We start from the raw sequence: 25,628 nt of genomic DNA, 5'->3' as shown, positions 1-25,628 counted from the left end.
TGAGTGCCTGCCTGCTGCCAGCTCTGCCCACCCCTGCCTCCTCCATGTCTGCACAGCCCGCGTCTGTAGTCCGGCAGAGGAACACCAACACCGGCCCTACTGCAGGGCCCAGGGAGATGGAGGGAGTGGAATTGCACATTATCTTTTAATTCTGTTGTCTGTGGACCTCCTGAACCACCATGGTGTGTTTCCTTCTGCTTACCATGGAAGTCAGTTCATACAGAGGGTGCTGACGTTGAACCTTAGCGTTTGAGAATGCCCAGAAATGGCCCAGCAGTTGTGTTCCTGGGAATATACCCAAGAGAACTGAAAACATGTGTTTATAGAAAACTTGCACATGAATGTTTATAGCAGCAGTATTCATAGGAACCCAAAGTGGAAAACCACCCAAGTATCAGTCGAGTGGGAAGTGGATCCAGAAAATGTGGAATATCATTCAGCCATAGAGAATGCTTATACTTGCTACAGTGTACTTGAACTTGAGAACATTATGCTAAGTGAATGGAAGCATCACAAAAGGTCTCATGTTGCCTGGTTCCATTTTAGTGAAATGTTCACCCTAGCCAAACCTAAAGGACCATAAAGTAGACTCATGGATAGAGGGGAACTGGAGTGACTGCCACCGGGCAGTCTTTCCAAGGTGATGACAATTCTTGAATTGGTGGTAATAGTTGCACCTCTTGTATATATACTAAGAACCAAAGAACTGTCCACTTTAAGTAGTAAATTTTATGGTATGTGAATTACATCTCTCTCTCTCTTTTTTTTTTTTGACAGGCAGAGTGGACAGTGAGAGAGAGAGACAGAGAGAAAGGTCTTCCTTTTGCCGTTGGTTCACCCTCCAATGGCCGCCGCGGCTGGTGCGCTGCGGCTGGTGCACGGCGCTGATCCAATGGCAGGAGCCAGGTGCCTATCCTGGTCTCCCATGAGGTGCAGGGCCCAAGCACTTGAGCCATCCTCCACTGCACTTCCCTGGCCACAGCAGATAGCTGGCCTGGAAGAGGGGCAGCTGGGATAGAACCGGCACCCCAACCGGGACTAGAACCCGGTGTGTCGGTGCCGCAAGGTGGAGGATTAGCCTAGTGAGCCGCGGCGCCGGCTACATCTCAGTTTTTAAAAACCACCTAAGGAGCTGGTATTTAACCTAGCAGCTAAGACACCTGCATCCCACATCAGAGGGCCTGGGTTTAATTCTTAGTTCCACTCCTGATTCCAGCTTCCTCCTAGTGTGTACCTGGAGAGGCAGAAACTTACGGCTCAAGTAGTTGGATCCCTGCCACTTACGTGGGAAACCTGGATTGAGGCATTTGGGGAGTGAACCAGCGGATGGGAGCTCTGTCTGTCTATCCACCTGTCTTTCTCTGACTCGCAAATAAAAAGATAACTTAAAAAATGCCCAGAAGCCCATGGAATGAGTGATAGGTACAAAAAAATGATATGCTTTGCTTTGCTCAGATAAAGATAAATGAACTGTGAGAGATCCCTGGAACCCCTGGTCTGACACTGCTCACTGATGGACTGGCTCAGCAAAAATGGGAAACCCATGTGCTTGCATCTCTTGGTAACAGCTGGCGTGGCCTCTCAGAAATGCTCACGTGGCTTCTGGTGAACTTCATGGTCCTCACTCTAACAGCTCCCCAGTCCTGGCAGGTGCATTGCAGAAGCAGTCGCACGTGGCCCTGTGTTGCAGACTTAGGAGCCCTCAGGTGGCCACGTGAGGACCCTAAGCTGCCATGGCCGTGAGCTTGCTTGCCAGCTTCCCATAGTATTAGCTCCAGGGGCTTGTCCAAAGACATGGCCAAACACCTGTTGGCCCACTGCATCTCTTAGATGAGTGAGCTCTGTCCCACTGAGAACATCAGTGACCTTGACTCTTCCTTCTCGCCTTCCTTCTCACCAGAATGACCCTTGTCACCTCACTCATGACTTCTGTGATGATGTATAGGGACAGTCCTACATAGCTTAGAGGACATTTGTGTTCAAGGGAACAGCAGTTATAGCAATGCCTGACACGTAGACAGCTCTTCCCAGCCTACAAAGGTTTGCCCTGTTGTTATGCCAAGTGGATTTTCAAAAATTATTTTTATTTATTTGAGAGACAGAGAGTGAGACAGACAGAGAACACATGAGCTCCCATCTGCTGGCTCACACCCCAAAGCCTGCAACAGCTGGGGCTGGGCCAGGCTGAAATAGGCAGCCTGGAACTCAACCCTGTGTGGGTGGCAGGAACCTAATCACTGAACCACCACCAGTGCCCCACAGGGTCTGCATTGGCAGAATGCGGGAGTCAGGTCCCTGAGCACTGGTGCTCTGACATGGTACAGGCATCCCTTCTGGCAGGTTAACTGTTTGGCCAAACACCTGCATCCATGTGGCTCTTGGGACAGCCTTAGGTGCCAGTGGGTGTTATTTCCATTTCCCCTGAGAGGGAATCTGGTTCAGCCACTGGTTCAAGTTAAATTGAGATTATAACCCAGGTCAGCTGAGGTCGGATTTAGGCTTGTTTCTATTCTGTACTATGACCACCTCAATACTGACATCTGGGTTTCAGAAAACTATGTAGATGACTATCGATTTTAGGTTTGATACCAAGGCTTCTTAGATATTTTCCAAATCAGCAAATACATATTAAAGTTCGGTTTTAGCTATTTTTGTCTGGTTGGAATTTCAAGTATGCCTTACGTCGGCTTAAAACCAAATTTGAACTGATTATATAATTATGAGAGGGAATGTTCTTTTGAATAGTGAATATTCATTTTGCACAGAAATAGTAAAAAGTGGCTTATTTAACTAATGCATACTTAGAGGACACTCAATCAGAGCAGGCAGCTACGCCAGTTTTGAAACTGAAATGCTGGAATTTATTTGGGTACCCTGGATACAGAGGGTTGTTTTGGAAAATCTGAATGCCTCGGTCTTATTCCTGGACAGGGAATGTTCTTATTTATAAAAACCAAACCACCAGCACAGAAAAGAGCCTGTTTAACACATGCAACATTGTGTCTTTTGTTATGGTGAGGTGTTGAGACAAGAGTCAAGACCAGAAGTGTACTGTCTAGATGTATAGTTTGTCGGTTTTTTAAAATCGTTTTAATCATATGGATAAGGTGTGACGCTGATAATCAAAATAAAGACGTATGCATTTGATGAAGTCATTAACTCCATAAGAAAAACAGAAAGTGTTCTTAAGGATTATTTCTTTTTAAATGTTCAATGATAAAACCTTACAGGAACAGGACAAATAGGGTAAGGGAAATTGGAAATTTAATTTTCTGTGTCTTTTATCTGAGGAATTCTTTGGTGAGAGTTATTTTTGAAACCGAAACTTTTCAGTTTAAAAATAGAAGTGAAGAAATAGGAACAGATTGGAGTCTGCAGGAAAAGACTGTAGCGAGGGAAACAGGACTACTGCGGGCAGGCTCTGAGCCGGGTGCCCCTGTGCCGCTGCCCCGTGGGATTCCTCGGGGGCTGTGTCGGTACCCAGGCGTGAGGCTGCTGCTGAGGTCGGCGGGTGGGTCTTTGAGGTACAGAGTTTGATGAGAACAATTTGAGGGAAACTATTGATGGCTTCCAGGATTCCGCACATCGTGCTCTCACACGTTCACTGCTGATCTCCAAGACTTTGGGGTCCTGGATGAATTCTTTTTATTGTATTTTTATTTGTTTATTTTCACTGTATTTGAAGGGGGGTAGGGGAGAGAGAGAGAGAGAGAGAGAGAGAGAGAATCTCTTCCATCTTCTGGTTCACTCGACAGATGGTCACACAGCCAGGGCTGGGCCAGGCCAAAGCCAGGAGCCCAGAATTCCATCTGGGTCTGCTTTGTGGGTGGCAAGGGTCCAGGTACTTCATCACCTGCTGCTTCCCAGGTTGCACATTAGCAGGAAGCTGGATCAGAAGCAGAGGAGCAGGGCTGGCACTGTGGCGTAGTGGGTAAAGCCGCAGCCCGCAGTGCTGGCATCTCATGTGTGCGCCGGTTCATCCCGACTACTCCACTTCCCATCCAGCTCCCTGCTTCTGCACTTAGAAAAGCAGCAGAAGATGGCTCAAGTGCTTGGGTGCCTGCACCCACATGGGAAACCCGGAAGAAAATCCTGGCTCCTGACTTCGGATCAGCTAAGCTCTGGCTGTTGAGACCATTTGGGGAGAGAACCAGCAGATGGAAGATCTCTCTCTCCCCGCCTCCCTCCCCACCCCCACCCCTTGTGCACCTTGCATCTCTAACTCTGCCTTTCAAATAAGCAAATCTTTAAAAAGAGGACGTGGAGGAGCTAGGATTGGAAGCAGGCACTCTGGTATGAGATGTGGGTGTCCCAAGCAGTGACTTAACCACTGCGCTAAACTCCCACCCATGAAGCCTAAATTCTTAGTGCAGCAGAATGGAGATTCCTGTGAACAGCCACTCCCCCAAAGGGTATGAGTGGGGGGCATGAGAGCCAGGTTAAGACAGGGCTGATTACAGCTGGTGATTCGTTCCTGACCTTGAGCTAGTATTCACCTTTAACTGAGAGCTGAGAGGCAGAACCTGGGGCCCCTGTCCCGCCTGTGCCTGTTCCAGCCACCTCCTTGCAGTGTCCAGACATGCAACCCTACAGATGGCTGGGTCCACTCACTGTGACCGCCATAAGCTGCACCTTTGAGAAGAACCATATTTTGATTTCAGGATAGTTTTCCAGTGGCTCTGCCCTGCTATTGATTTTTGTGTTAATCCGTTAGTAATTAAGTGTTCTATCCTGTAACAATACTCTGTGCTAAACAAAAAATATTTGAAGGTGGAAAAGGTCATAGTTCCTTGAGAAAATATATCTAACGGCAGTTACAAGTCATCTCTTCCACCTTGTCGGCGTCCTGATTTATGCTTCAGTTCCTCCAGCAATGCACCAAGATTAGCCCAGGCTCTCCCTAGGTTGATTAACAATGTTGCTCTGCCTCTAACTATGCACTTGTGTAATCTCCATTACCCTTTAATTAACGAGCTGAGCAGAAGCCTCATTTCCAGTCACCAGTTTGCAGTAATCGGTCAGTTATATAACAAGTGATTAAAGCCACGAACAGCAAAACCAGACACGCACACAGTCATCTTAATGGAAAACATGCATGTGCACCCGTTGACCAATCTTTTGTTGTTACATGTATGGCCCTGGGCTGGAATTCTGATATTTAATTGGCAAAACAAGACAAAACAGAAAAACAAAACATCAAAACTGCATCACCCACTCTACCCAGTTTTGGGTTTTTCAAAGTGGAGCAAGAGTTTGACACTTGGGAAGCTGTGTGAGCTGGGCGACAGAACACCACTGGATGTTAGGGATTTTGTTACTTTCTTTTACAGTTACTTCACTGGTACCTAAAGCAGCACTGTTTTAAAATAGCACATAGCCTGTTGACTTGGTTTTTATAGAAAAGATAACTTGTTTTCTTTCTGTGCACACATTTCGTGGGCTTACCTAAATTTTACTTAAATCATTTCATTTCGGTATCTTGTACAACCGATGTGAAGTGGTTTGGGAATGAACCAAATGACTGCTGGCGAATATCAACAAAACTGTCAGCAGCAGGAATGTGCGGGGGGAGAAAGCTCTGAGTGCCAGTTAATCAGAGCTGGTTTTGTAGATGGCTCAGAGGGCCTCTACCATAATACATATTGATGCGCATAGCAACTGTGCACCCCACTGTAAAGTATGTTCTAGCTACTTTAGTTTGCCTAGGAAATAAATTCCTGCAGGAGGAATGCATTGAATTCACTTCAAGAGAATCTGCACAGCGCTGTGGACAGGAATGACAAGAGCTTGACCACAGCAGTCACGACCAGTGGGTTACCTCTGGGAAGGCTTTGTGTGACCTTTGTCTCCCATACAGAGATCAGCCTTCCGTGACAAACCTCATTTTCACCTTTACCTGAACAATTACTTTTTCTACATTTAACAAAGTTCATGAGAACAAATATTTATACTTTCAAGGTTACATGCTAACAGTTTTTGCAAGTAGGAAAACAGACTTTCAATATTAGAATAGCTCTATGCTCTTAAACAAATTGGGACAAAACCTAACTTTGTGATTCAAGGTGCATAAGTGTATAGATTTGGGTTTAAAGTTTATGGTCACTAGTATGTAAATAACTTTTTTCCATGTCAAAACAAATACTAATTTTTTAAAAAAATTATTGATTGATTGGAAAGAGTTATATATAGAGAGGGAGAGACAGAGAGAGAGAGAGAAAGCAAGATCTTCCATCACGGGTTCACTCCCCAGCTGGCCACAACAGCCAAGGATAGGCCAAGCTGAAGCCACGAGCCAGGAGCTTCTTCCAGGTCTTTCATATGGGTGCAGGGGCCCAAGCACTTGGGCCATCTTCTGCTGCTTTTCCTAGGCCATTAGCAGGGAGCTGGATGGGAAGTGGAGCAGCTGGGACTTGAACCGGCACCCATACAGGATGCCAACAGCTTTACTTGCTGTGCCACAACACCGCCCTATGAATGCTGATTGTTAATGGAGTGTTTTAAATTTCCAAAAATGCTTTCTTGCAGTTTCTCTCAAGCTTCCTAAACTACTTGTCATCTCTGGTTTTTATTTTAATTTGAACAAAGGTGAATCCAAGGTTTATAATAATTTATTTCTACCTGAAGAAAGAGTATTTATATTTGGCTAGATTAAGGTATTACTATAAAGCCTAGTTAGTCAATTTCCCCACTTTCTTTCATGGTAATAACAAAAATCATTCTCAACCCCAAGAATGTCATCATGTTTTTTCTTCCCTGGCATTTAAATCAGTGTGAAAATGTCCCTTGGAACTGTTTCTGTGGGGGACTGGAAGAGAAGGAAAGCACATAATGTCTTCACCAGGCTGTAGTCTGGGTAGGAAACCAAGACTGACACACTTGAAACAGATGACAGCAAGCATCTGAGTCGGGATCAAATGAGAAGCAAACACAGGAATGGCTGAAGCATCTGCTTTGCAGAGTCTATTGCACATAGTAGAGGCCTGGGGGATTAGGACAGCTGAGGAAGAACCAGAGACTAACACTGAACCCTGAGAATAAGAGGAATTTGAACTGACGGTGAATAAGGGAGACAATTCAAGGTGGGAAGAAAACAGCTTGCACAGTATGCCGGGGCAGGATGTGCTCAGCCACCAGGCTGGGGTGGACGTTTAGCCTAATGGTTAAGACACCAGTTAGGCTCCCACATTGGAGTGCTTGGGTTCAATACCCCAGCCCACTTCCGGACTCCAGCTTCCTGCTAATGCAGACACTGGGAGGCTGGAGGTAATGGCTCAAGAGGTGGGTCCTGCTATCCACGAGGGAGACCTGGATTGAGTTCCTGGTTCCCAGCATCAGCCTGGCCCAGTCTTAGTTGTGAGCACTTTGAGAATGAGCTCCAAACGAGAGATTCCCTTTTCTATGTCTCTCCCTGTGTGTCTGTTTCTCTCTCTCTCTCTCTCTCTTAAATAGGAAGGAAGGAAGGAAGGAAGGAAGGAAGGGAGGAAGGGAGGAAGGAAGGAAATCAGAGTAGGATTTGTTTTGTAACCAGAATTTCCTTTTGGTCTTTATCTGACTCTCACTAACTTCTCTGAGTCTTCTCTTGACACTGAATTGTCTTTGGTTACGTTCTTTTCTTTCTCTAAGACAGTGCCAGTGGTCTGTGCTAGCCTACTATTCAGGGTCAGATGGTGTAGCTCTGGAAAGCTCTGCAGGGTTACATTCACAATAACAATGACCATCATCTACTGGGTGCTTTGCGGTGCTTAATCAGTCAGCACAGGCTGGGGGTGGGTAGGCTGCAAGAACAAACATCCATGTGAGTCTGAATGTGAAATTTCAGTGGATTAAAATGATGGACTTTTGTTTTCCTCTTTGCTGCATGTCCAGTGTGGGTTGCCATGTGGGAGTGAGAGGCCCGGTCTCAGCTGTGGTCATCATTCAGGCACTCGGGCTGACCTGGCCCCTGCTTATTCGTGTACCATTGCCATCCATCCTAAGACTTCAGTCCTGCCCTCCACACAGCCTAATACTCCTGTTTAACTCAGGACATGTTTAGAGCTACGGGTTAATTTTTAAATGTGTCCGACATGTGGTGGCTAAATTTGTTAGCTCAAGACAGTCACTGTGGTTTCCCCTGGGAATCCCTTCTAAGTTGCTATAAGGTGTGTCATGCCCTCATGGTCAGGAAAACTGGGTGGGGGGAAGGTGAGACCCTGAGACCTGAGAAGGAGGCGGCATGGTATAGAACAGCAAGCATAGGCCAGAAACCCCAATCCTATCTCTGTCCCCACCCACCATATGGCTCCCGTATGCTACGTCATCTCTCTGAACTCTGTTTTCTTCCACTGTGATGCAAGGGGTTGCTCTAGCTTATCCTTACAGCCTCTTTCTTTCTTTATTTTTTTTTTTCAAAAAAGATCTGTGTTATTTATTTGAAAGGAAGAATTGAGAGAGAGTGAGAGAGAGAGAGAGAGGTTTTCCATTCATTGAATTACGCCTCAAATGGCTGCAATTGCCCGGTCTGGCCAGACTGAAGCTAGGAGCTAGGGGCTTAGAACTCCATCCAGGTCTCCCACATGGGTGGCAAGGACCCAAGGACTTGGGCCATCTTCTGCTGCTTTCCCATGCATGTTAACAGGGAGTTGGATCAGAAGTGGAGCATCTGGGATCTGAACCAGCACCCATATGAGATGTTGCCATTGTAGGTGGCAGCTTAACCCACTGTACCATGATGCTGGCCCCACAGCCTCTTTCAATACAGCACTTCCCCACAGCTATGAAACAAGTAAGATTTGAAATGATCCTGAAAGGAAAAAAAAATCAAGCTGGAAGCATCATAATACCTGACTTCAAAGTGCACTACAAAGCTACTGTATTTAAAACAAAATGGTGGCTGGCGCCGCAGCTCAATAGGCTAATCCTCTGCCTAGTGGCGCCAGCACACCAGGTTCTAGTCCTGGTCGGGGCACCGATCCTGTCCCGGTTGCCCCTCTTCCAGGCCAGCTCTCTGCTGTGGCCTGGGAGTGCAGTGGAGGATGGCCCGAGTGCTTGGGCCCTGCACCCCATGGGAGACCAGGAGAAGCACCTGGCTCCTGCCTTTGGATCAGCACGGTGCACCGGCTGCAGCGCGCCAGCCATTGGAGGGTGAACCAACGGCAAAGGAAGACCTTTCTCTCTGTCTCTCTCTCTCACTGTCCACTCTCCCTGTCAAAAACAAACAAACAAACAAACAAACAAACAAACAAACAAAACAAAATGGTATTGGCTGACAAACAGGCATGTAGATCAGTGGTACAGAACAGAGGACCCAGAATTAATCCACATACATATACCAGCTACTTTTTGACAAAGATGTTAAGAACATACATTGGAGAAAGGATAGTCTTTGAATAAATGGTGCTGGCAAAACTGGACGCATATATGTGGAAGAATGAAATTAGATCCCTACCTCTCACCATACATACACAAAAAAAATCAGCTCACAATGAATCAAAGATCTAAATGTTGAGAATGGAAACTATCAAATTGTTGGAAGAAAACATAGAGGAAACACTTCAAGACACTGGTGTAGGTGATGACTTCTTGGATAAGATTCCCATAGCACAGGCAACAAAACAAAACTAGACAAATGGGATTATGTCAAACTCAGAAGCTTCTGCGGAGCAGAGACAACAAGCAATGGAGTGAAGAGACATCTGAAAGACTAGCAGAAGACATTTTCAAGCTACTTATCTAGCAGAAGATTAATACCCAGAATATATCAGCAACTCAAAAAGCTTCAATAATAATTGAAAAAAAAAATCCAGTTTAGAAATGGCAAAGGGCCTCAGTAGACAGTTCTCAAAAAAAAAAAAAAAGAAATACAAATGGCCAACAACTATATACAAACATGCTCGGTATCACTAGCCATGAGAGAAATGCAGATCAAAACCACAATGAAATATTACCTTATCCTGTCAGAATGGCTAATGTCCAAGATACGGAAAGCAACAGGTGTGGATGTGAAGGAGGAACTCATATACTTTGTTGGTGGGAACATAAATTAGAAGAGTGTGGAGATTTCTTTAAAAACTAGACATAGACTTTCCATATGATCCAGCCATCCCACTACTGGGTGTATCCCTGAAAGACATGAACTCATTGTATCAAGGAGACACTTGTACCGCCATGCTTATAGCAGCACTGTCCACCGTAGCCAAAATATGGAATCAACTAAGGTGTCCATCATCAGATGGTTGGATAAAGAAAATGTGATAAATAGACACAATGGAATGCTATTCACTAGGAAAGGAATGCAATTTTGTCATGTGCAGCAAAATGGATGCGACTGGAAGACATCATGTTGAGGGAAATAAGCCCGACTCAAAAACACAAATACTGGCATACTCTCCCTTACATGTGGGAGCTAAAAACACATAGACAAACAAACAAAGAAAAAAATCTGAACACAGAATGTTGATTACTAGAGGCTGGGAGGGATAAAAGGAATTTGGATTTAAAAAAATAGGGGAACTGGATGTGGTTCATCTCGTGATAACCATACAAATTTGTGACGTTGATAGAGAAGTGGGGTGGGAGTGTGTGGAAGCTCATTGTATCGCTGTCTCATAATTTTTGTTTTGTAAATGTAAAGCTATTCTAAAATGTTACAAAGCACCCCCCACCCCCACATACACACACAAGGCTAGGGCTTGTTGTCATCTTCTGTAGCCATGTCTTGGTGGTGGTTTTTTAGGCTCTTCCTTGTGGACGGAGGGAAGTTTGTTCTTTGATGTGAGGGCTATCTGCTCTTTCCATATCCATGCAGACCCGAAGTACTTCTTTGTAGGTTTTCTCCATGACTCCTGTCTGAGGTGGGCGAGGGGACTTGGCAAGGTCGGTGCTACTTTGGCCACTTCCCTTCTCCCCTTCCGACTCTCAGTCCCGATCCTCCAAGAACTCTTTGTCCAGAGACCTGCATGGCTGCCAACCGGATCCTAACTGACCTCCAGAAAGGCCTGCTGCCCTCAGCAATTCCTCACGTTCCTGGAAAGGGCCACTTAGGGATAACGACAGCCGTCTTCCCTTCCGCTCAGGGTTAAGGCTTAAGTGCTTCTGGTTCCAGAGGAGCCCAGCCTGCTTTAGCTGGGAGCTTCCCACAGATGAAAAAGAAACATTTATTGGGCTTCTTCCGGCTTGTCAGGCACTGTAACTTACAGTGCATTCAGACCGAACAACCTTCTATAAATACACAATCATGCAAGGAAAGTCCTGGAGCCCGAGGCTTATCTGTATCACCCAGGAAGGATTTACTGAGATCGCCACATACGTACCACTATCCAAAGGCAGAGAGCGGCCGTATGGACAATATGCAGTGTGGGCCATATGAAAATGACCAACAAGTTAATCGGCCATGAGCATATGGCTGCTTAAAACCAAAACACACAGCCCCCCACCCCCACCCCCGGTCATGTGCCAGCCGTGACATGTGACAGCCGTGTAGCTGGGGTCCCGGCCTCCATCTGGGACCTTCTGCTGTGGTAGAGCTCCTTGATCTCACTTGCTCATGCCCTTTCTCAAAGGAGGTTGTTCCAACACTCTGCTCTGCTTCCCATCGAGGGCTGTGCCCGCGTGGCTGCCATCCCGGTGTCAGCCGCTGGGGACGCTGTGGGCTGCGGCTTGCTGGTCCACCACCGGCGGCCTTGCGGCCACTGTCCCTTTCACCCTGCATTTGCTGACTCGGGATAAGCATCACCTACTGCTTAGAGTCTAGAACTGAAACACTTGCCCTGGCTGGAATGAGGTTTGCGGACTGGCGTGCGCTGAGAGCCACAGAGAGACCCTAAGAGCCCCAGTGCCCTCCCTCCCCGCCAAGGGAACCTGTGGGGTGATGAGATGGCAGCACAGGTGTTGATGGAGATCACCTGCTTTGCTCTCCATTGCTCTCTGGCCACTCCCCTTCTCCGTCAGCTTTGGAAGCCACTCGAAGTTGGCTCAGAGGGGGTGCTGCGGGCCTTCCGCGCAGGGGCGTGAGGAGGTTTGCGGGGACGCTGACTGGTGGCCGCGTTCCGACTGCTGTGAGGCAGCCATGAACTCTGTTGATGCAGAGTCTCACAAAGTCCAGACAGCCTGTGTAGTTTGAATAGGGTGTGCATACATGTGCGGGAGAGCGAGCGAGCGAGGGAGAGAGCTGAAAAATCAGGCTCATGCTGTCCTGCATTCCTGCTAGCTTACCTGGGTGGACATTCCTGAGCAGGCTAGCTAGCTCTCCTAAGACAAGCACGCCTCCCTGCTCCTATCCCGGCCGACGCGTAACTGCAGGGGAATGCCGGATTTGACGTGTGAGTCCCCACTCAGCATGCAGACACTGTCTAGTTTCTACCTCATGAAAACAAACGCAAATCCCTGGCTTTCGCTGGAGCTGCTCCAGGTATTTGGCATGCCTTTTGACTGCCTCTGATAAAACCTGAAAATCTATGAGGTTTTATCCTCTTAGCCGTTCCTCTGTTGTGTTTCTCTCTCACGCAGATTTTTAACACACACAGAAAATGTGGTAAACTTAAAGATGTCAGCTGAAGAACAAAGCCCAGCTTCTCTTTCTACCAACTTACCAGGATAATTTAGGAAATACATCTGGAGCCTAGTGTTTATTCTTCCTTGTCCCCTCCCCCCCCTCCTAAAAGTTATCAGGGTCTGCTTGAATTAGAGTGCATTTTTTCTTGTCAGAGTTGATTTGATTTCTGGTTCCCCTGCCTCCCAGCCCACACTCTGGGAAAATGGTGCAGAGGCGGCAGATGGATGGGGAAGGCATTCAAGATGCTGCTCTGGACTTGGATTGCGGTATGCAAGCTGTCTGCTGGAGACATTTAGCAGACACACTCGGAGACGTGGGGCTGGGCCTCGACGGCGAGGGGACCTGGGGGGAGAGCCCCTGTGGGACAGGCTGTTTCCGCCTTCTCCTACCCACCACTTTGACCCCAGTGCATGGCTGAATCTGTCTCAAATTAACAAGCATGCAGCTTTGGTTGTTACTGTCGTCTTTGGTTTTCAGCAGCTTGTTGTAATGGGCCTCCCATGGAATTCTTTGAATCTTTCTCTCAGGAGTTTGCTGAGCTTCTTAAATCTTTGGGTTTATGCCTTTGGTCAAACTTGGGATTTTTCGGCCATTATTTCTTTAAATATTTTCCCCTGCATTGCATTCTTTCTCCTCTCACTCTGGGATATCAGTGACATGAATGTTTGACCTCTTGGTACTGTGGCACAGATCCCTGAGACTCTTTTCATGTTTTTTTTTTTTCCTCCAAATCATGTTTTTCTGTCATTCCCATAGTGTACTTGCAATTGACTTGTCTTCAAGTTCACTGGCTTGCTTCATGTTCTTCTGCTGTTGAGTCCATCCACTGGGATTTTTATATTAGTTATTATATTTTTCTGTTCTAGAATTCCTATTTGACGCTTTTCACCTTCCATTTCTTTGCTGAGATTTTCTCTTTCCATTGGTTGAAAAGTGTATGTCTTTACTTCATGGAGTATTTTTATAATATTTAGTCTCTGTCAAAACATTTCAACATCTGTGTCATGCCTGCATAAGCAACTGTTGATTGTACTTTTCTCATACCCATTGCAATTTTCCTGATCTTTCACAGGCTTACTAGTTTTTGGATTATTTCCTGGACATTTTTAATATGATAAGACTCTGTATTTTTAAAAAGATTTATTTATTTTATTTGAAAGTCAGAGCTACACACACACACACAGAGAGAGAGAGAGAGAGAGGTCTTCTGTCTGATGGTCCACTCCCCAGATGGCCACAATGGCTGGAGCTGCGCCGATCTGAAGCCAGGAGCCAGGAGCTTCATCCAGGTCTCCCATGCGGGTGCAGGGGCCCAAGGACTTGGGCCACCTTCTACTGCTTTCCCAGGCCATAGCAGAGAGCTGGACTGGAAGAGGGGCAGCTGGGACTAGAATCGGCACCCATATGGGATGCCGATGCTTCAGGCCAGGGTGTTAATCCGCCAGCCCCAAGACTCTGAATTTTTTAAACTAGTATGGATAATGTTGATACAGAGAGGTCTTCAAAAAGTTCATGGAAATGTATATTATGTAAAAACTAGGTATGGATTTCAAAAAAAATTTTGCACTAAAATAAAATTATCTTTTATCCCTCCCACAAACTTTCAGAAGTACCTTTACATTTATTATAACAGGCACTTGACCTGGTTGGGTTCAAGTCTCAAGTTCCAATCTGCCTTCTGTGAGTTGTGATTTCTTTTTAAAAAATAATTGTTATTATTTATTTATTTAATATTTTCATTGAGAATGAACAAGCATGTTCCCATTCACCCCATCAAAAATGTGTACAACAGGCATTGTAGTATAGCAGATAAAGCTGCCACCTGTGACACAGGTGTTCTAGATGTTCCGCCTGCCCCGTTTCCAATCCGGCCCTCTACTAAAGGCCTGGGAAAAGCAGTGGAAGATGACCCAAGTGGTTGGGTCCCAGCCACCCTTCTGCCTGGCCCAGCTCATTGCAGCCATCTGAGAAGTGAACAAGTGAATGGGAGATCTCTCTCTCTCTCTCTCTCTCTCTCTCTCTCCCCCCTCCCTCTTTCCATGACTCTTTCAAATAAATAAATCTTTTTAAAAAAATGTCTGCATCAGCCAGCTTGAAGCCAGGACCTGGGAACCCCATCCTGGTGTCCCACGTACAGGGACCCAAGTACTTGAGCCATTGCTGCGGCCTTCCAGAGTGCACATAAGCAGGAAATGGTAATGGGGAGCCGATTCAGGACTCAGTCCCAAGATCTCTGATACCCAAATGCCCACCCACTTGTGGCTTCCATGTCGTTGCTGTTTTCATAGCCTTTGTTGTCCGTTTTTCAGGTCTGTCCCATATGCATGCCCCCTGGTGGCCATTCAGTGTCTTTGCCTTACTAACCAGCACTGACCAGGTCCAAGTGCGTGCAGTTCTAGGGTGAGCCCAGGACTTTGGGGTGCCTTCCTAAGGTGATGCTTCTCCCCGTCTGCCTGTTGCTCTCCAGTTCCCGGGGGCTCCTGAACCTCTAGCTGGAAAGTCCGGGCTCTCGCTACCCTTGCACTGCTTGCGCTTCCTGTAACCACGCTTGAGGCAGAGGCCAAGCTGCGGGAAGAGAGAGACAATGGCCGATGGGCTTCAGCTGACCCTCCTGAGGGCACAGTCTCAGACTGCAGGGGAAGCTTCCTTTTCCTCTAAGTTTTAGGAGCCTTTGGGGCCCCACTGTGGTCCCTTCCATCTCAGTAGGAATACATGGAGGCCAGAATTGAGAAAAGCAAAAGGGGGCGGAGGGTGGAAATGGGATTCCCCCTGACCCTGGGCTCTCTGCAGGGGCTGATGCCCCGAATGGGGCCCGGGGTATACCAGAAGGACAAACCACAGTGACCTCATGGCAGGTGCTGTGATGCTTTGAATTCTGGTCTTCCCCAATGTGCCTGATGTGTTTACTTTCCAGATTCCTTAGATGACTGCATTGTGTCCAGGTTCGGTTGCTGCATTCACTGGGAAACATGGCTGGGACTGCTCTTGACCATGTGACCCAGAACTGAAACCAAGACATTCAACCCCCCCCCCACTCCCCGTCCCCCCACTGCTCCTTTTTTTAAAGGAAAGTTTTCTCTGCGGTGCCTGATTTTTAACCATCACCAGAAAATGTTCAACTGAGCCCTGCTCTTTCTGAAGCAAGGCTGAATCTGAGAAACAGGTCGATGACATGAGACCGCAGAGGGGAAGGTGTGGGAGCTGCACCCACCACCCCCAGCCCTCCAGCCCCTGGCCACGCTAAGGGAAGGGCCGAAAAGCATTAGCGCCTCCGGGCGTGCCAGCCCCTAAGGGCTGAGGTTCCCTAACTCCGGCTGTGGCTGGATTCAGGTTTGCTCTCCGCAGCCCCCATAGCCTGCCTTCTCCTCCTAAGGAGAAATAAACAATTCCCTCCAGCCATTGGTTGCTGCCCAACAACAGATGCTCTTAATTAGCGCAGAATTACAGCAATATCGCTAAATAAATCTATTTGACTTGTTTGGGGCTTGTTTCTTCCAGAAAGCATCAACACATCCTCACGCGCCCTGCGCCTTGGTTAGGGGAGGCCTCAGGGCCTTGTTCCATCCCATAGGCACACCCTGTGCTGGGCCTCCACTGTCACCAGCTGTCTTAGCAGCCCGTTGCTGGTTCTGAAAGCTTGCAGGGGCTCAGCAGTGGTAGCTGCGTGCACCTGGGAGTGCCGGGGTTTTGTCATTCCATCAAGTGACCGTCATTGAGACAGCAACTGATCATTCACTCATCTACCAGACAGTGTCCTGTCCCAAGAAACTGCAGCGTTGCGATGCAGGCAACTGGACCATTAGAAGCTTTTTTTGGACTTGTGGTGTATTTAGTGTTTCTGACAAAAAAGGTATAAAAATGCTTGTTCAAAATCTGAAGGCAGGGACCAGTGTTGTGGTGCAGTGGGCTAAGCCGCTGCCTGGGACGCCAGCATCACATTTGAGTGCCGGTTTAACTCTTGGCTGCTCCACTTCCAATCCAGCTCCTGGCGATGCACCTGGGAAAGCAGCAGGAGATGGCCCAGGTATTTGGGCACCTGCCACCCACATAGGACACCCAGATGAGGCTCCAGGCTCCTGGCTTTGGCCTGGCCCAGCCATGGACATTTGGGCAGTGAACCAGTGGATGAAAGATCTCTCTCTCTCTGTAACTCTGCCTCTCAAATAAAAAAAAAAAAAATCTGATGGGAGCACACTGTTCTTAGTTGGACAATTTCTTCCTGGGCTGCATGAGGTCATTTTTGGGTGTGAGGAAACAACCTGTGAGGAAGGGAGCTGTTAGTCCACATTGCAAGACAGAGTCAGGTTTTGCACAAGGCAGGATCGATAGCTTTCTTTTCTAGGTCATGAGGGAGCCTTTTTTTTTTTTTTTTTTTTTTTTTTTGCGACATGCTGCTATTGTTGCTTTGGGCTTATGATCTTCCATTATATTTCTACAAAGGATCTTCAAAAAGTACAAGGAAACTATTTGTTATGCAAACCTATGTATGGATTTCAAAGTTTTTTGCACCAAAATTAACATGTCTTTTAATTCTGTTTTCCCCGGACTTTTTCAAGTACTTAGGTATTTTATGCATAAGTGTAGGTTGGTAGGAAATGGAATATTTTTATAGATTGATTTAATTTTGCATTATCTTTCAGGGGTAAAAGCTAGGAATTCAACTTCATGGCTTAAGAGAATCATTTTCTTTTTTCAAAAAGCAAAATGTAATGCTGAGATCACAAATGATAAAAATACCCAGCGGCCTCATGGTTGTGCACGTTGCAGTCTTTCTGACTCAGATGCATGATCTCTATGCAATGAATAACTCTGTTTACCTTTTGGGAAGGAAAACCTCAGGCTGCTACAAAATCACCACCAAGCAGGACTCAGCTGTGTAGAAAATCTTCTGCCGTCCTTACCCTTACTTAACGTTTGGAAATGTTTTTTCCTATGTAATAAAGACACTGGCTTCTCATTAAAAACCAATGCACTTTTTTTTTTTTAAAAAAAAAGGTTTTGGGACTTTTTTTAAAAGATTTATTTATTTACTTGAAAGTCAGAGTTACAGGCCGGCCCCGCGGCTCACTAGGCTAATCCTCTGCCTGCGGCACTGGCACACCTGGTTCTAGTCCCAGTTGGGGCGCTGGATTCTGCCCCTCTTCCAGGCCAGCTCTCTGCTATGGCCCGGGAGTGCAGTGGAGGATGGCCCAAGTGCTTGGGCCCTGCACCCGCATGGGAGACCAGGAGAAGCACCTGGCTCCTACCATCGGATCAGCGGGGTGTGCAGCCGGAGCGTGCCGGCTGCGGCGGCCATTGGAGGGTGAACCAATGGCAAAGGAAGACCTTTCTCTGTCTCTCTCTCTGTCCACTCTGCCTGTCAAAAAAAAAAAAAAAAGAAAAGAAAAAAGAAAAAAAAAGAAAGAGTTACACACAGAGAGAGAAGGAGAGGCAGACAGAGAGAGAGGTCTTCCAGCTGCTGGTTCACTCGCCAGTTGGCCGCAATGGCCGGAGCCGCGCCAATTCAAAGCCAGGAGCCAGGAGCTTCTTCCAGGTCTCCCACGTGGGTGCAGGGGCCCAAGCACTTGGGCCATCTTCTACTGCTTTCCCAGGCCATAGCAGGGAGCTGGATTTGAAGAGGAGCAGCTGGGACTCGAATTGGCGCCCATATGGGATGCCGGCACTGCAGGCCCCCCAATGCACTTTTCAATGCATATTTCCCAGAGAAGGTGCTAGAGAGGCGTTAACAAAATAGTAAGTGGCTCCTTGCTTTCCTTAGAAATTCAGGACCTGGGTCGCATTATGGCATAGCAGGCTATCTTGTCAGAACACCCTTTTGAGTCCTGGCTGCTGCCTTTGGATTCAGCTCCTTGTACCTGGAAAAGCAGTGATGATGGCCCAAGTGCTTGGGCCCCTGCACTCACATGGGAGACCCGAAAGAAGCTCCTGGCTTCTCTCTGTCACTCTGCCTTTCAAATCCATAAATTAAAAATATTTAACAACAACCACAAAATCTCCCACTACTACCTTGAGAATTACTTGTTGGGTGTGTGTGGGGGTGAGAGGGGTGGTGTTGGGGGAGGCTCCTTTGTGTGACTGTCTTGGTGGTTTAGGGGGCAGGACCTTGGATTTCAAAGGAACAGAGGGGCTCCTGGCCCCACAGGGGCTCAGGAACAGGCCTCTGTGAGCACTCGCTGCAGTGCCCCACCTGACATTTCAACTCAGGCCTGGTGAGGACAGACAGACAGACAGATCCAACATGGCAGTCCTTCCAACCACCTTCTGCTACCCCTCTGAAGACAAAACTAGGAATCCACATTCCCACCTGCTGGGAGCTAAGGGGGCGAATTGTTATGGCCATTTGATGTTCACAGTGCTTAGATAATAGGCTTGGAGTATACTCGGGCAGTTAGGGAATTGTTTGGGATAGAATCATAATAATAAAAATTTTTTAATGGAAGACATTTTGACCCTTTTCTTTTAAATCTGCCATTGGTGTTTGAAGGTACTCAGAATTCTATGTGTGGGAATTTGGGAAGGACACGTGTTGATGTGTGCACGAGAGAGTTAAGACGAATGATAATTGAAAGAGATGATAGAAGCTAGTGGTTTCCATGGGGAAATAATCACGAACTGCTGTCAGACCGATTCCAATAAGAACATTGCTTTATGTGAAATGTTTTTTAAACAGCTCAGCCAAAGCATTAAGCCAGAGCACTTCTGGGGCCAGCTCTCTGCAGTACGTTTCTATTATCTGCACCTGAGCCCGCCTCAGCTGCCACCCTTCCCTGTGCTTGGCTGCGTGCGGTCAACCCGCAGTTGGAAGCAGGAACTCTCCGATTGCAAGAAGGGAGACCCCAAGGCAGTTCTGTCCTTTCGCCACGTGGATTCACAGTGAGGGGCCTGTGACATCGCTTCTGTGTGTGAGCCCGTGTCAAATGCTGGTGCTCTGGGTAAGGTGTCTCTAATGATGCTAGAGAGACCCCCATGTACTCCGGGGCCCGAGCCATGGACGTAGTTTCTCATCACCTGCACTTGTGCTTTCTGGCATTTCTTTCGGAGCAGTACTCGGGGGGCTGCATCTTTGTGCCCCATTAGCCTTTCCATCAGAGCCCCTACACACTTCATGACACTTATTGGTGGGCATAGCTAAGTCCTATTTTAAATTGCAGCACAGAGCCTGGCCTGCGGCACAAAAGCCCACCGAGTGAAAGAACGACTCCGTGGTCAAGTCTCGCTGCCCTTTCCTAGGAAGGCTGCACAGAGACCTTCCCTTTGCTGGTCAGTTCCGATCTCCACCCTGCTCCACCTGCTTCACCTGCACCAACCAGCGCCTTTCTCTCCCCTGTCTTCCCTTTGGGTGGGGCCAGCAGGAGGCACGAGATTGGTGGGTGGGACAGGTAGGATGGCGTATGTGCTAGAATTGGCTGTATTCTTCTCTTTTTTTTTTTGTTTTTTTTTTTATTAAACTTTTATTTAATGAATATAAATTTCCAAAGTATAGCTTGTGGGTTACAATGGCTTCCCCCCTCCCATAACTTCCCTCCCGCCCGCAACCCTCCCCCCTCCCGCTCCCTTTCCCCTTCCATTCATGTAAAGATTCATTTTCAATTCTCTTTGTATACAGAAGATCAATTTAGTATATATTAGGTAAAGGTTTCAACATTTTGCCCATATAGCAGCATCGAGTGAGAAAACTACCATTGGATTACTAATTATAGCATTAAATAGCAATGTACAGCACATTTAAGACAGAGATCCTACATAATTTTTTTTTTCAAAATAATTAATTTTCTATGCCATTTCCATTTTAACACCAGGTTGTTTTTTTTTTCATTTCCAATTCTCTTTATATACAGAAGATCACTTCAGTATATAATTAGCAAAGACCTCATCAGTCTGCGCCCACACAGAAACGCAAAGTATAAAAATACTGTTTCAGTACCAGTCATAGCATCACTTGGCTTTAGACGACACATTAGGGACAGATCCCGCATGGGGTGTAAGTACACAGTGACTCCTGTTGCTGACTTAACAATTTGACACTCCTGTTCATGGCGTCAGTAATCTCCCTAGGCTCTAGTCATGAGTTGCCAGGGCTATGGAAGCCTTTAGAGTTCGCTGACTTTGGTCTTATTCAGATAGGGTCATAGTCAAAGTGGAGGCAGACTCATAGGATGGCAGATGTCCTAAACAACACTCCGGCCTCAGAATCAGCCCTCAAGGCATTCAGATCTGGCTGAAGAGCCCAAGAGAGTATAGCAGGCATGGAAAGCCAAGATATCATGGGAAAAAAAAAAAAAAGACCTAAATGAATGATCTCTGTGAGTGAGATCCCAGTGTATTCTTCTCTTTTTAAAAAGATTTATTTGAAAGGCAGAGTTACAAAGGTGGAAGGAAAGAGACAGAAAGAAAGGCATACACACACATATGTGTAGAGAGATAGATAGATAGATAGAGAATCTTTCATCTGCTGATTCACTCCCCATATGGCTGCAATGACCAGAGCTGGGCTAGGCTGAAAGCTAGGACCCTGGAAATCTATCCAGGTCTCCCGTGTGGGTGACAGGGGCCCAAGTACTTGGGCCATCTTCTGCTGCTTTTCCCAGGTGCATTATCAGGGAGCTAATTTGGAAGTGGAGCATCTGGGACTCAAAAAGGCCTCATCTGGGGTGCCGCTTTGCAGGAAGTGGTTTAGCCCACTGTGCCACAGTGGCGGGCCCCACGTGTTGTTCTGTTGAAGCTCTCTCCGTGTCCTTTGCCCAGGGCCTGGGCGGGCTCCTTGGTGTTACCAGCCACAGATATTGCGCTGGTTCTCACCTGTGTCTTGAAACCCTGCCCCTACCTTTGTCAACTTTGTGGAATTCTCTCCAATTAGCAGTTTGAAGGAGCCCACTGAATCCTGCTGGGACCTGACTTACATTTTCCCAAGTCACTCAGTTGACAAAGTAGTTGGTTATTTAGAAACCACAATTTGTCCCCCTTGAGTTGTTCCAAGTAGACATTCTGCTAGGCCAACCAATTAGAATCATCTGGAGCAGGGGTCAGCAAACTACAGCTCCCAGGCCAAGTGCAGCCCCACCCCCTGTGGCTGCAAATGAAACTTTATTGGAACATAGCCATGCCTCTTTGCTTGCTTGCTGTCTGTGGCTACTTTGAGCCACAACAGGAGGTGAGGTATTGCAACAGAATCCCAGAAGCCTTCACGGTCTAAAATAGTCCCTATTTGACCCATGGTAGGATAAACTTGACTGATGCTTGATTTAGAAGAAAGCCAAAACGTGAACTTCATTGTTTTCATGGGAGTCTCGTGGGCCAACTGCTGGGGGCCCTTTGTGGGTGGCCCATGGCAATTCAGGGGGGATTCTGAACCCCAGGTGGAGTACCAGGTTGCCACACCGACTGCTGGGGTACCCTGGCAGCGTCTCTCTTACTGCTGCACCAACTGAGCCAGCAAAACCAGGAGGTGTGTGTGCTAACATGCTTATTCCTTGTGATTGCAGAATGAAAGGATTTTCTGAAAAGATTGACTCTCTGGGTTGTGTTGGGATTTCTGCATCTATCTGTCTCCCCCACCCGACTCCGCGAGACCCTCTTGGGAGAGTCTGGGCCTGGCACAGAGTGAGCTGATGCTCAGCAAACATTGTTGGACCTGGTCGTCATCAAAGTCTCCTTTAGAGAAGGAGACAGGGAACCAGGGGGTGGAACGCATTCACCGGGAGATGTATTGGAGTTTTCTGGCTCTCTGAGTAGGATACGCTTGGCTGATGCTTGGTTTAGAAGGAAACCAGAACTTCTGCAAGTCTCTGCCTGCCTGGCCTTCACAGAGCAAGAGCAGCTATGAGAAAAGGCTGCTCTGTCCCAGAAGAGGATCCTTCGGGCACACTGGCCACATCATGCGTGGAGCCCAGTGTGAAGTGGGACCGCGGAGACTCTTGTTCAAAATGTGATAGTCAGGATGGTGTCGGCAGGGCTATCAGCCAAGCGCGGCCCCTCCCAGGCTGCACAGGTGGCGCGCCCAGGATGCCTCATGGGTTCCTCCGCGTATGGAGAATCCGGGCGCGCCCTGTCAGTCTGGAGGGGCTGCAAGGATGCTCGGGCCGTTGGCCCTGAGACTCTGCCCTCCATCACTTCCACAGCATTGCCACTGAGCTCACTGATCTCAGCCCAGAGTTGCTCCTCTTCCCCATGCCCAGACGCTGGCTTCTCACCGACTCACCTGTGTGGCTCCTGCCCCTCCTTGATTTCAGTTTAATCCCAAGTCGCTTAAGCCACTCCATCTGGGGCCATAAACCACCTGTGTACAACAGCCTGTTTCGCTGCTTCTCTCTGGGGTGGCGGTGGGTCCTGCCACAGCACCTGCCTGGAGGACAATGTGTCCCCAAGAATGGTCCCTCGCTTGCTCCCAGAAGCCTCTCTTGCCCCTTCCCTCCACAAAAGGGGCTTGAGGTCCTGGCCTAACCACTTTGCTGTGATACCTGCAGGCTTTCCTGAATCCAGACATTCACCTGCTGGCTGCTGGAGCTTCTCCCTGCCTCCCGGCCCAGCCCCACCTTTGTGCTGAGCCAGTCCCATCCCTCAAAATCCCCATGAACGACCTGGGGGCCTCTGGGTGCTGACAGTCACAGTGAAGGGCTCTGAGCTCCAGCAAGGACTTCCTGACCTGTGCACCCTTTTGCCTGGGGGGCAGTGGTGGGGGCTTCCCGCTTCTGCTTCTTCCAGACTACTGCCTCCTCCCAACCCTCCCTCCTCCACCTGTCCCTGCTACAAATGGGGGTTTAACTCAAGGGAGTGCCTCAGGTCCCCTGCTGGAGGGTGGGGACCACCCCACACGACGGGCTGTGGTGGTGAGGGCTCTAGGGTCCTCACTGCCGCTGCACTGTCCCAGCTGTGAGGTCGTCAGGGCCCATGGCCCTGTGCTGAGGAAGCTGTCCAGGTTCCCCTAGTGCCTCTGTCCCACAGAGTCCACTGCAGCACCACGGTGCTGCAAAGGACACCCCTGGGCCTTGGAGACGCAGATGTCTGAGGTCCTGAGCTTTGGGCACTGTAGTAAATTAGCAAGTTTTTCTTCTGTGTAGGGAAGAGCATCACACAACAGAAAACTGCAATTAAGTACCAGCCGGGGGGTGGGGTGGGGTGGGGTGGGGTGGGGCAAGTGGAGGTTGCCTTTGATCAGAAACCTCCATCAGGCCCCAAGGCCATGGCAATCCTCTGCTTCCTGGGGAGCTGGCTATTCTCAGGCCACATTTGTCTCCCTGTGATTGACAGGGCCCAGATGCCAGCAGGTGCATCTGAGCTTGCTGTGCCTCTGTGCATACCTGCTTGGTCTGCTGCTGGCTAAGGCAGCCTCGCCCCTCCTCAGCTCCTCTTCCCACCTGGCCAAGCCCCTGGTTCCTCACTGATGCCTGTGTGTTCTCTTGTCTCCCACAGGGTCCCCGATGGCACATAGAGCTGCAGCCTTGGGCAGGCCCTGCTCGGTCCCTGGATGAAGAAGCCTTGAGGTTCCTGAGCTATATCAGCACCACACAGGTTGTGTTTCGGGCCCAAGTGTGTTTGGTGGTCTTTTGAGAGCTACTGCTTGGCCCTGTGAAAGCAGGATTTGTCCAAGGGGCAGGGGAGCGGTTCTCAGCCACTCCTGCTGGGGACGTGCAAGGGACATGGTTTCCCAGGCGTTGTTGCTTCATCGACCCACTCTCTCGGAGGCACGGAGTCACCTTGCTTTTGCTCAGGTGTTTGCTGCCTTGCACGAGTCTCATCAGTCTGAGATGTTCTGATGATTCATCTTAAAGTGTTTTAAAAGATTCACTTTACAAAATTGCTTTGGAAACCTTTGGATGCAGCAGATCCGTCCCCGTGAGCAGGTGGTCGAGTGTGTCACCAAGCAGAGCCGTCACGCAGAGGCCCGGGCCCCTGTGTGGACCTGGAGGGTTTGGCCTCTTCTCGGTTTGGCTGTAGATGTGAGGCAGCCAGGGTTGCTCCAGGCAATGGAGCACAGGAGCCTGGCTGGGTGTGGGAGGGTGGGGGCAGAGAGTTAATGAATCCAAAGGTGCACTGTCTCTTCAACGCACTTTGCATCATTACTGAACCCTGGCTTTTATTAGTGACTTAACCCACCGTGGCAGCTCCTGCCCAGCTCCTGGCTGAGACCGTGCCCCGAGCAGCCAGAGACGTCTATTAAGGCGAAACTCTGCCTCCTGACAGAATACATTAATCAAGAGGTTCCCTTCTCAAGTCGCCTGATCCTGGGGAAAAGGGAAGAGGATATCAAGGCTGGGAGGGGAACTTGGCTTTGAACTGAGAGGTGTTAGTAGATTAACACCTGCCTGGGAGCCGAGCAGAGGTCACATTTGAGAAACTTCCCCATGGAGCTGTTGGAGCCGGGGGATGCTGGATGCTTTGGGTCTCCCTTCAGCCCCTGGCTTTTGGCACCTTCCCTTCGCCTTCCAAATCTCACTGGCAGCAAAGCCTACTTTTCCTTTGGTAGAGAGAAACTATTTCTAGATCTTTAGGAGGCTACGTTTAGGGTGAAAGAAAGTCCCATTTTTCACATGCAATCAGACAGTCCTAGGGATTTTAGTATTTGTCACCCACGCATGGAAGTAAAAGCTTGTGCTATTCATCATGAGGGTTGGAATGATGGATTGGTCCCCGTGCTTCTCATGATTTCATCTTGTTTTGCAGCTGCAGATTAATTTGGTGGACTTACATAGACTTAATTAAAATACTGAAATTTTAATTTTACAGTTTGGGTTGACAAGAAGGATACATAGCTGGACCTATTAACTTTGGTTTTAAAAAGCCCTTAAAGGTGACAGGGGAAGGCAGCAGCATGGTAGCTCCGTAAGTTAAGCAGTCATATCCCATATCCCATATTCCATGTTGGAGTGCTTCATTTGAATCCTGGATACTCTGCTGCCAATCCAACTTCCGGCTAGCATGCCGGGGAAGCAGCAGATGATGGCTCAAGTACTTGAGTCCCTACCACTCACATGGGAGACCCAGGTGGAATTCCTGGCTCCTGGTTTCAGTCTGGCCCAGTTCCAGCCATTGCAAGTATTTGGGAAGTCAACCAGAGTATGGAAGATTCTCTCTCTCTCTCTCTCTCTCTCTCTCTGTG

At 48.2% G+C, this 25,628-nt stretch overlaps 1 protein-coding gene across 1 annotated transcript in view; it reads left to right on the top strand.

The window, feature by feature from the left end:
- The window catches only part of METTL24 (methyltransferase like 24), a 118,371-nt gene that overhangs the window by 16,783 nt on the left and 75,960 nt on the right, over positions 1-25,628 (top strand). The window contains exon 2 of the mRNA XM_062187660.1: positions 23,942-24,040. Within this exon, the coding sequence (XP_062043644.1) occupies positions 23,942-24,040 (99 nt within the window). The remainder of the gene's footprint in view (positions 1-23,941; positions 24,041-25,628) is intronic.

This window comes from Lepus europaeus, chromosome 3, assembly GCF_033115175.1.
Source record: "Lepus europaeus isolate LE1 chromosome 3, mLepTim1.pri, whole genome shotgun sequence".
NCBI classification, from domain to species: domain Eukaryota; kingdom Metazoa; phylum Chordata; class Mammalia; order Lagomorpha; family Leporidae; genus Lepus; species Lepus europaeus.
This window is presented reverse-complemented; position numbering and strand designations above follow the sequence as displayed.